The following is a 12,044-nucleotide window of genomic DNA, read 5'->3' as shown; positions in this document are numbered from 1 at the left end:
CCAGCTCAGTCCCAGCTTGCGCAGGGAAGTATTATTGCAGAGCTGCAGAAGGAGGTAGTCCCTGGGACCCGGTGCAAGCCGGGACTGAGCTGGGTTGCCTGCCTGCTGGCTCCTAAAATATTTTTACTAGAGAGTCACAGCAGAGGTGGCTCCCAGAACCCAGGGTGAGCGGGGACTGAGCCAGGCTGCTGGGCAGCCCTCTAAACAATTTATTGGCAGAGCCGTGGGGAAGGGGGAATGCATGTAGTTGGTAGCAAAATTGTTTAGCGGACTACACTAGTACATCCCTGTTTAGAATTCCCAGCTCTTACATCTGTCACGTTTCCCCCACAGAGATTACATACAATCCTGGCCCAAAATAAGACATAAACATAATACACATAGTACAGGCTATTTCAGGAAATTTCCCTATATATCAAACAGTGTTTTCACCTTCTTGCCATTTAGATCTACTCCTATGCCATATCACAGTAGAATCTAAGCATATCTTTCACATTAATTTATCTTTAAAACATCCCTAATGAAGCAGGAAATATTTGGAAAATACCCGTTTTACAACTGGGAACCAAGGCACAGATTAGGTGTGAAATCCACCTCCATTTAGCTGAACAGGAATTTTACCATTGACTTAGATGGGGCCAAGATTTCTTGTGAAGGGTATGTCTGCTCTTCATCTGCAAGCAAGCCTCTCAGCTCATGTTTGCAGACTTGTGCTAGCAGGACTTGATCTCAGCAGCTAAAAATAACTCTTTAGAGCCCCCTCCTGCAAGCTCCAGTCTGAGCTGCAACATCTCTTTGACTTTTCAGCACACTAGCATAAGCCCTGTTGGCACAAGTGGACTTGGACTAGGAGGCTCAGTCCCTGACGTACTGTAGATATACTCATAGTGACTTGCTCGAGGCCACACAAGAAGTCTGGCAGAACCAGAAACTGAACCTGGATTTTATGAGTCCCTATAACTGTGTCTTAAACACACAACCATAAATTTCCAATGAGCAAAGTTGAGTGATGTGGTGGCAAAAACAGCAGTGTCCAGTTACGCTTCTCATTAGAAGCTGAGAGAGGTCTTGCAGCTAAGAAGACAAAAGGTTAACAGTGAGAAACATGGGGCTGGTTTTAGACATGTTAGTAACACAAGTCAGAGATTCAAAATCCAGTTCTTGCTTCTCAGGACAACAGGCATAGGTTTTAGCATGTTCAGGTCCCTAAAAATGAGAGATTCTGGAGGGAATCCGCTCCAGCCCTACTCTGCTAGATAGTCCATTTTAGGTTCAGGATGAGAACTGTATTGGAGGTGACTCTCAAAAACAGACTTGTTAGTTTTTCATTCCACTACAAATTACTCAATAGTATTTCAGTTTGCAGCAAAATGCTAGAATATATTGAAATGTTTTACTAGATTTGTTAAAATGATAGTAGGTTATTACATTGTTATGTATTTGCGTTGTAATAATTCATATAGTGATGAATTTACCATTTCTTTTTCTGTTTTAACAGATATCACAGAAGCTGGCAGCAGAGGAACCTTAGATACAGTTAAAGGCGTGAAACGGAAGAAGATTGTAACTGAAAACCATCTGAAAAAGATACCAAAATCGCCTTTGAGAAACCCCCCTCAGGCCAAGCATCATCAAAATGTAGAGGAATCTTTATCATCTAAAATTCTTCCTGATGCTTCAGAACATCTACAGGCAAAGAATCAGTTACCTATACAAAATGGAAAACAATGTTTGAAACAAAATGGAGAAATGCTTAGTAGCAAGGTAACTAATGAAACATTCAAATCAGAGACATCGATGCAGACAAAGCTTTCATTGTTACATAAGTCTTTGGATTTGAATAAATGGACAGCAGAAGACTGTGATACAAGCCAATTAAACTTGCCAGAGAGGAAGCCTCTCTCTAACTCCTTGTCAAGTAAATCAAAGACTGACAACAATGAATGTATTACTTTTGTTGATGGTAGTACTTCATCCTCATGTAGAAGTACGGCATTTGACGTCTTATTAAAAGCTATGGAACCTGAACTGAACACCTTAGCACAAGAGTGCGCTCCTTGTGGGATGCAAATAGAAAAAGTGAGACCAAGTAAAACTACAAGCACCTCTTCAAGTCTCACATCCAATACAATGAGTGTCCAAAATCATTTTGCTTTGTCACAGCAAGAGTTTGTAGCTGGATCACACTACTACCCTTGTACGTCACATAATGTGCATGCAGTAACATCAGGGAAGAGTGAACAAGCACAGACCAAGGCAATTTCTCATTCACAAGAACAATTTATAGCTAATACTGGACAGCAAAATCAACAGTTTGTTGTGTGTTCAGGTTTTACTAGATCACTGGTACATCAGCAAGGTCAAGGTAACCCCAAAGTCCCTCAGATATACAGTATAGCAGTAACCTCTTCTGTAGTACACTCCCCTTCTTCAACTGTTACTCAGGTTTTTCCTCAAAACCAGCTAGTAACTAGTTCATCTTCATCTTTGTCAATTAATCCATCTCATTCAACACACTTACCTGTAGCTCCCTTGTATAATTCAGCCCAAATAGCATCAGTTGTCAACCATGGTGTAGAACAAATATGTAGTCTTCTGAAAGACCAGAAACCTAAAAAGCTAGGAAAATATGTTTGTGAGTATTGTAATAGGGCTTGTGCCAAGCCTAGTGTTCTCCAAAAGCATATCCGATCCCATACAGGAGAGCGACCGTATCCGTGTGTGACGTGTGGATTTTCATTTAAAACCAAAAGTAATCTGTACAAGCACAAAAAATCTCATGCACATGCAATCAAACTTGGACTTGTCCTACAGCCGGACTCTGGCAGTCTGTTCCTATCCCATGAATCAGACAAAGCTCTTAGTATTCATTCAGATGTGGAGGAAAGTTGTGAGAGTGAAGATGAAGGCACTGCTGATGAAAGACAAGATGATCATGGATCCTTAGAACTGGAGCCTGCACAAATAGTGAAAATCATTTCAAATTCTGAAATGTTACGGAAAGGTAGCCCCATTCCACTAAGCAATCCAAACTGTATAATAGATGACTCTTCATTGCAGGATACAGAGCCACGAATTAAGGCAGCTTTACCTAAAGTAGTAGTTCATCCTGTGAATGTGTCTCCTTTAAGGGCTGATAGTCCCAAAGTAACAGACTCCACAGTTGAGCTTGCTGCAGCACAGAGACAAGGAGATTTTAAAATTACAAATACGAAATCAAATGTTACACCCATGGCCTCTTTGAAGGAGACAGATGTTAAGCACCACCAGAAAATAGAAATGGGTCCGTTAGAAGAACAGCCTGGGTCTGCTGTAGGAACAGTGCATGCACAGCTACAAAGACAACAAGCAACTGACTGTTCCCAGGAACAAGGAAAATGTCTTTTGAGCCCTAGGAGTTTAGGTAGCACCGATTCGGGTTACTTTTCACGTTCTGAGAGTGCAGATCAAATAATGAGTCCTCCAACTCCATTTGTCAGGGGATTGCCCATCTCTGAAAAAGACCCAAATAAAAATTTGCCCTCCATGCCACGAGTAAGTGCCACAGTGGCATCTGTTGTACAAACAGCTTGTGCTGAAAAACATTTACTTCTCTCTGGTCAAATGCGGCCACCAATGGCAACCAAAACACTTGAGGAACGCATCTCAAAGTTAATATCAGATAATGAAGCTGTAGTGGATGACAAACAGCTAGATAGCGTGAAACCTAGAAGAACATCTCTTTCAAGAAGAGGCAGTATAGACTCACCAAAATCGTACATATTTAAAGACTCCTTCCAGTTTGATTTAAAACCAATAGGAAGAAGAACTAGTTCAAGCTCTGACATACCAAAGTCTCCTTTCACACCAACTGAGAAATCAAAGCAAGTTTTTCTCCTGTCTGTACCATCCCTTGATTGTTTACCTATCACCAGAAGTAATTCTATGCCTACGACCAGCTATTCAGCTGTACCTGCAAATGTAATACCACCTCCTCATCCAATTCGAGGAAGTCAGTCATTTGATGATAAAATTGGCTCTTTGTATGATGATGTCTTTATATCAGGACCTGTTGCCCCACTGCACCAAGGTGGACATACTCGCACCCTTGTTAGACAGACTGCAATAGAAGACTCTTCAACTAGCGAAAGCCGCGCTCTTGTGTCAGCCCGATCTGTAGAAGAAAGTTATCATGGATGTAATTTATCTAATGAACTCTCATTGCCAAGGAGCAAGTCCCTTGCACAAGTATCAAATTTGGAAAAAGTAAAGAAATCTCATGCAGGGCGAGGGACAATGTTTGAGTGTGAAACTTGCAGAAATAGATATAGAAAACTGGAAAATTTTGAAAACCACAAAAAATTTTATTGTTCAGAGTTGCATGGACCAAAAACCAAGGCAGTTATCCGAGAGCCTGAACATAAGATAGTCCCCGGCACTACTCAACCTCAAATTCTGCACTACAGAGTTGCCAGTTCAACTGGTGTCTGGGAGCAGACACCGCAGATAAGAAAAAGAAGGAAGATGAAAAGTGTTGGAGATGATGATGAGCCACAGCAAAATGATACTGGCATACCATCAAAGAGTACAGAGGGTCAAAATAAGTCAGGAGATTTTCCTAGCGTATCTACTAAACCTAATGCAACAATAGTAGTTTCACAACAGCATGGCAGCATTCCACTTCACAGATCTCAAATTCAGCTTGTGGCTCGAGGCACAGAACAAACCACTGAGCAAAAGATCTCTCCACCTACAGAAAAGCAGGCAAGTTCAATTACACAAGAAAAGCTAGAGTTGAAAAGACAAGGAACTGGAATTTCAGTAATACAGCACACTAATTCACTGAGCAGACCCAGTTCGTTTGAGAAATCCGAATCTTTTGAAAGAGTGTCTCCAGTTGCTTTTCAAGATGTTAATAAGGCTGGGAAGCACCATTCTTTGAACACAGTTGTAATTCAAGAGGAAAGGCATTCTCATCTGAATACTTCCCAGCATCGTCCACCAGTGTCTGCAGAAGTGCCCAGAGTGGAACTTCAAGAAAGTCAAATAGTCTCTAGTGAAAGAAATACAGTAATGCAACCATTAAAGCTAGTTCGTCAACATAACATCCAGGTTCCAGAAATACTGGTTACAGAAGAACCAGACAGGGACCAGGAAAACCAAATCAGTGATCATGAAAAAACAGAGAAGTTTAATTGGCCTCAGCGTAGTGAAACTCTGTCAAAATTGCCAACAGAAAAACTTCCACCAAAGAAGAAAAGAATCCGATTAGCTGATATTGAGCATTCTTCGGCTGAATCCAGCTTTGACTCCACGCTTTCTAGAAGTTTAAGTCGGGAGAGTAGTTTATCTCGCGCCTCTAGTTTCTCAACTTCATTTGATAAAGAAGACATTTCGAAAACTGAGAATCCTTCCAAAATAGACCTTAATAAATCAACAGAATTCCTTACAATTCCTGCTGGCTCAAATATGCTCGGTGTGCCTGCTTCTTCTTGCAGAGAAATGAGACGTGCTGCATCAGAACAAATTAACTGCACACAACCATCCATGGAGGTTGTAGATTACAGAAGTAAATCTTTTGACTGTGGAAATATGTCTCCATCAAAACCTAACTCACTTGGAGAGAGATCCTCTCCAAAATTGTCTTCTGGTTGTGGAATTACTGGACATGTGCCTCTACTAGAAAGGAGGAGGGGGCCACTTGTTAGACAAATATCTCTAAATATTGCTCCAGAAAACCTTCTGCCTCAGGTTAAATCTTCATCTTCATTTCAAATATCTCATACAACGGACATGTCCACAGTGCCAGTTCATAGGCGGCAGACCTCTAGTAGAAATTTAGTGGAGTGTCCTTCAAGTTCGCAGCACTCACAGGTTTTCTCTAAGCCTTTGCATGAGTTTCAATCAGTAACTCAGAATTGTAACCCTCTTAGCCTGCCTTCTGTCCAGCAACCATTAGGTCCTGTTTTGCATAATCAGATACAGCAGCCCTCAACACAGCATTCACAGACTTCTCTTAAAATACTGACACCAGGCGAACAAGTAGACACAAATGTCTTTTCTTGTCAGTCTATTGAAAAGGAGCATTACTTTGCTCCCAAATATCAGCTTCCAGTTAAAGCACTGAATGTAAGTAAGTCATACTCTTCAAAACCAGTAACAACTGCTTTCCCAACACACACTCTTCAAAGTCAAATTGATGTGGACCAGAGTGGAACTTCATTAGCTATACCTACTAAATTAGCTGACAGTATATCTAATCTGTATTCAGTGCCTCCCTTAAAACATAAGATATCTGAAAACTCGAGTGGTCAAATACATCACATTTCACCTTTTGTGGTTCCTGTTCGTATTCATAGTAATGTTCCATCTTATGGGTTTGCTACTGTTACACCTCTTCCCCAAATTTTAGTGACCCAGGATCAGGTAAATCAGTCTGTCTGTAAAACAAATGTGACAGTGCCAACGATAGAAGGCAAAACTCCGCTGCCAAAATTAAACAGAGATCATCAGAGGGTTTTGCCAAATCCACAATCAGCATCTGTAGTTGATCATTCATTTTCTGAGATCAGAAGCAGTAATTCACCTTTGTCAAGTTCCTTGAATATTATTCAGAAATTTCCAGTTACTGGACTCTTTCCCCAACAAGAAGCAGCAGCTTCAAGTAAACGCATGCTGTCACCAGCCAATAGTTTAGATATTGCCATGGAAAAACACCAAAAGCGTGTTAAAGATGAAAATGGAGCAGCTTGCATAACAGATACTACATCAATGTATCCATTGAACATTCGAGCCACTGACCAAAATAGGCAAAAGAAACCTGTTTTGGTGCGACAGATTTGCACGACAGAGCCTCTTGAAGGTCTCTTACTAGAGCCTGATCTTATTCCACAACATGAAAAAAGCAGTGAAATTAGCAGTTCACCAGATGTGCTATTGACTGACCACCATTCATCTGAAAGTATTAAAATTGGAGTTTCTGAAACCATTAAGGAGTCCTCAGAATTTGAAAATCTTGCATCTTCACCTCCAAGTTTTGTGGTTAGAAAGCTAGCTGAATCTTCTGCAGTGAATAATGAGAATTCTCTTCGGAAGGCTTTAGGTAACAGTCAGGAAAGACAGTCCCCAGGGGTTAATAAGGAAGGAACGCAAATTAATAACCAGGGCCAAGCAAACCCTGCAACTACTCTGTCTGTGACAAATGCAGGGGATACACAACTGTTGTCATTTCCAAGCCTAAAGACTTTAACAAATTTTTCATGGTGTTATCTATTAAAAAGTAAGCCATTACATTTGCTACAGAATGACCAAAAAACTTCAGCATATTCTACTTGGACTATTAGTCTCAACAATCCCAATCCACTTGGTTTGTCAACAAAGGTTGCTCTTTCCCTCCTAAATTCAAAACAAAAAGATGAAAAACCACTATATACTCAAGCAATATCAACTAATTCCAGATCCGATGTTTTGGTCTACTCAAGCAAATGGAGGAACAGCTTAACCAAGGTAATTAAAGTATAGTTAATGTATATTGATTCTAAGCATAGAATTTGTTTATAGAGTACTTGCTTTAAAAAGTATACTGCAGTTATGTTTTTAATAATGTATTGTGTGTGGATTTTTTTCCAATATTATTTATATGCATGACATGTTTGTGTCATAGTTGTGCGAGGATGCACTACTATAAAGATATGCTATTTCAGTTTTTAAACCCCCCTTTTCTAGGGGTGTTTCACTTTTCATAAAACATTTCTTCCTAGGTTAAAATTGGCACATAGACTTCTGGATAGAACTCCATTTGGCTAGCTTTATATTGCAAAAATCGCTTCCATTTAAATACTTTAACACCTTCCATATAAAAGCAGTGTTGTTTGTAAAGGAAAATTTTGCAGGTAGTATTTGACCATATAAAGTGAACGTTATTGTCTGATGTAAACTAGTTCTTTCAGATTAAGCCGTTAGCTATGAGTGTGCTACTAACTCTTTTGACATCATTGCTAGCTGAAACAAGGTTGCTGGGAAAGAGGGAGAGAGGGAGGATGTACTATTTCCCAACCACCACCAATTTGATTGTTTAGAATAGATGAAATAATTGCAAAGATGTCATTTAAAATGTTGTTACTGCTTTCTTAAGAATTTTTACTACTCTTTCTATTGATTGATGTTTTTCCAAAGATCCCATTAAATCTGTAGAGGTAAGAACATGTTCAAAATAATATACGTGACCCACAAAACTATGAATAATACCATTGATATGGAATCAGCTGGAAAAGAACCTTAGCCTCCTTAAGTAGCTTATAGGTCCTCAATAGAAAACCCTAAAACTATTCAGCACATTTGATAGCTTCCAACTGAAGAACAGCCCCTGACTGAAATAAGAAGTTTAAGGTTGAAAAGTCAGAACTCTTGAGGAATCTTGTATACTATCTATCTACTTAGCGCTAATGTTTATAGTGTTTATTTATGTGATCACCACAAAACTGTAAAAGCATTGAGGTCTGAGAGTTATATACAATTCTGGAAAGGGTTCTTCAGGGCATGGGATTGGGAGTGGGAGGACTCAGGACCAGGGGGTAGTGGTGCAGGAGGAGTCAGGCCAGAGGGCTCAGGGCAGTGGGCTGGAAGGCTGGGGGCCAACTACGATGGATATCAGCATTACAAGCAGCTATATAGTTGCCTGCTTGCCTCAGATACAAGAACAGCAAGCTACTGATAAATACTCATTATCAGAATATAAAATTACTTTTTTTTTTTACTTTTTTCAAATGAAAACAAATAGAAATTTATCTTTTCTGTGGGGGAGGAAGGAGGTCAGGGGGGATTTAAGTTACACTTTTGTGTGTCAAAAGAATTTCAGTTGGTTTTTGCTTTAAGAATATTTCCACGCCCTTCGTCTACCTTCTTTCCTCAAAAGTTAGCAGGTGTAATCATTAAAAATTAACTATTCTTTAAGGTGCAAGGTGATAACATTTTTAATGCTTTCATATACTATAAAGATGTGCAATGGCCATGTATTTCAATGTTTGTAGAACTAACAACATGTCTGTGTGCTGATTTGCACTGAATTTAGTGTTCTTTGGTAACTGATGTATCTGAGAATAGATTAACAAGACTCTGTATCCTAAGAATTTTTCCATATTGATGGTACATCAATAGTACTGTATATTATAAATTAGCAACTAGGGTCATTGTTTATCTAGCCTGCCCAGGTTAATTACTTAAAAAAAAAAAAAAAAAAGTAGAAATGTGCACATTAAGTTGTCCTCTTATAAAGAAAACTATGCATTGTACAGTACAGTTTTCCGTACCATTTTACCTGGTGTGTATTGTGTGCAGGTTTTTTTTCCTTTTTGGGTGTAACTATAAGGCTTCAGAATTAGCCCAAGAGATCAGTTTGTCTAGAATTATGTAAAGAATATCTAGAATATGCAAAATTATTATTTGAGTAATTAAAAATGATTATTTTGGATCAGTCTTCAGTGTACTTGGCAGCACAACATTGTGCTGTGGCTATGTGAGGGTTTGAATCTGGGTCAACAGGGCCTGAAATTTCTGTGGAGGAAGCATACCGCCATTTGAGGGGAAGAAGTATTGCGGTTCAGTGACAGACACTGTAGTTGAACAGTTCCAAAGGGATCTGTCTAGTGCTTTTGTAACTGAACCTTCTCTTCAGCACAGAATATTCAGAGGAGAGGAGGGAGATACTATTAGGCTAAGGGGGGGGGGGAACCTTCAGAATTGCAAGAAGGGCTGTTGTGTAAGGATTCTATTAAGCTCCTACAGGCAAGAAAGTAACTGGAAGTTTTACCATCAATTTCAAGGTGAAGATTTAACCTTTCGTGCTAACAACAAAAAATGTGAATATCAATACAGACTGCTGGGTTTGTATTCATATTGCCACTCTTATCTGTTTCAAAATGTCTCCTTCATATAGTAGAGATGTATTTAAATGTTTCTAAATTAAAACAACAACAAAAAAGGGATTCTGTCATGACAGGTAGGCATTACATTTGCTGCTTCTTTTTTTTAACAGTTCTATTTTCTTTGGAAAGCCAAGTAGTGCCTGGGCTTTTCACTATATTTCAGTTTGTTTGTTTGTTTTTATAAAGAACAGTTTAACATTTGTGAGCAGCCTGTACAAAAACAACCCCATCTGCATGTGTGAAGAAGAAAAGAAAAGTCTGTCTGAAAATAATTTCAAATTAAAATATAAAAAAAGGAGTAACAAGATTCTGAATAATATTTTGTGTTCTTAATTTAAACACTGGCTGACTTTTCTTCAAGTCTCCATGCTGATTTTATTATTATGGTGAAGCTGGAAAGAAATTAATCTCCATTTCTCCAGCTACAGACTGGCATCAGATTGAGTGACTAGCACTTGTATTTACAGGAATTATAAAAGGAGGAAGTGCTGCAAGAAATCATCAAGTGAAGATGAATGTATACAGATTGTACAAAGTTTGGGATGAGAAAATAGAAATTAAGGATTGAAGAAACCTAATGTATCTAGCATGTACCTTACCAATAGAGGATTTTTTCTACAGTATATTCTCAGCTGTTTCATCTAGTCCAGTTCAAGCTGTTTTTCTGGATATTTAAAATGCTATTACTATATCGCCAATTTTCTGTGCATATCATAATCCTAAAAAAGGCATTTCTTTTGACATTAGATGTCAGGAGAAAACGAAGATATATTGAAGTAAATGCAGGCAATATGGTAATCCAGGGCCCTTGTCTGTTCTTTACCATTGACTGGACCAGAGGAAATAGCATGGGCATAGGCCATTGATTCAAAGTATGTACCAAGTATGTGTGTAATGGATGAGGGGCTGTTGTTCCTAAAATACATGAATACAGTATGTTCAAATAAATTAAAGGCCCAGTGAGCTAATACAGTATCTTGGACCAAGTAGGCAACTCTTCTGTCCAATCTCCATTTTTTTTCCCTAGACATTACAAGCTCAATCACCTGATATTATCTGTGGTGTCTCAGTAATTCTCTCTTACACCTAGATATTAACTGATTTTGTGCACCACTTTTTAACATTTGATTCCCTCCCTGAGGTGTTGCTTGTACGCTCTACTGTAATTATTTTTTGCCATCAGTAGGCTGAAGAATGGAAAATATGTGCAATCAGGTCATTTCCTTTCTTGGATTATGTGGGACAGTAATCCAGTTTACCATCCAAAAGAAGTTAAATCAGAACAGTGTTATATTAAACTAATAAAATATCTCTCAAGATATTTTTTTAAAAAATCCTTAAATGGTTCTATGCTGGGGTGGGGAGAGGAAATGATTAAGTATTAGAACATGAAAGTTACAGCTCTGGAAGACTTTGGTTCTGAGTTTGATGTTTTTCCCATGGGATAGTGTGCATGCAGCAGTAGCTGTTAAATGCTGGTCTCTGTGGTACATTCATCACTCTCACTCCAGTTTTATACCACTAACTGAAGTTGGAGGATTTAGTATGGCACAAAACTGGAATCATACAGAGATGAATTAGGCCTTTTGTCTCCAGCCCTAAAAGAAGGGGGAAATCCACTGAGAGGATTGTCAGGCATTGTTAATTGAAGCAAGGAAATTCTTACTGCCCAGTATAATTTTTATTATCCATTGACCACTAGCTGTCCTCCTTTTGGGTAGGAGTGAGGCACATGAGTGGATTGTACTGCCTCTACCTGCACTGTACCTCTTGTACAGATAAAGCGAGGTCCTGAGTCTTCATGAGTGTCATTTTGGTATTTTTCATAAACACTGTTTTAAAAAATGCATATTTTCCTGATTACCTAAGCTACGTCTAGACTGCAGAGTTTTATTGGAAAATGATATGCAAATTGCGAAGTGCAATTTGTGTATCTTTTTCCGCCTTTTTTTTTTTGTTTGTTTGTTTTTTGGAAGAGGCTTTTCCGAAATTTGGTCTGTCTACACGGGGCCAAATTTTGAAAAAACCTCCTCTTTCGGAACATCCCTTATTCCTCTACCAAGAGGAATAGAGGGATGTCGAAAGAACGCGCCCGCTTTTTCTGAAACTTCCAAAAAAGCAGACGTGTTCCATGGACATGGC

The 12,044-nt window shown here is 39.0% G+C and overlaps 1 protein-coding gene across 10 annotated transcripts in view; it reads left to right on the top strand.

Annotated features, from left to right (window-relative positions):
• The window catches only part of HIVEP1 (HIVEP zinc finger 1), a 164,013-nt gene that overhangs the window by 122,140 nt on the left and 29,829 nt on the right, over window positions 1-12,044 (top strand). For all 10 annotated transcript variants that reach the window (XM_075921249.1, XM_075921248.1, XM_075921252.1 and 7 more), the window contains one exon: window positions 1,499-7,485. In XM_075921249.1, coding sequence (XP_075777364.1) covers window positions 1,499-7,485 — 5,987 coding nt within the window. The remainder of the gene's footprint in view (window positions 1-1,498; window positions 7,486-12,044) is intronic.

The sequence above is a fragment of the Pelodiscus sinensis genome, chromosome 2 (assembly GCF_049634645.1).
Source record: "Pelodiscus sinensis isolate JC-2024 chromosome 2, ASM4963464v1, whole genome shotgun sequence".
Classification (NCBI taxonomy): Eukaryota; Metazoa; Chordata; order Testudines; family Trionychidae; genus Pelodiscus; species Pelodiscus sinensis.
The sequence above is the reverse complement of the archived record's forward strand: the minus strand, read 5'-3'. Positions and strand labels throughout refer to the sequence as shown.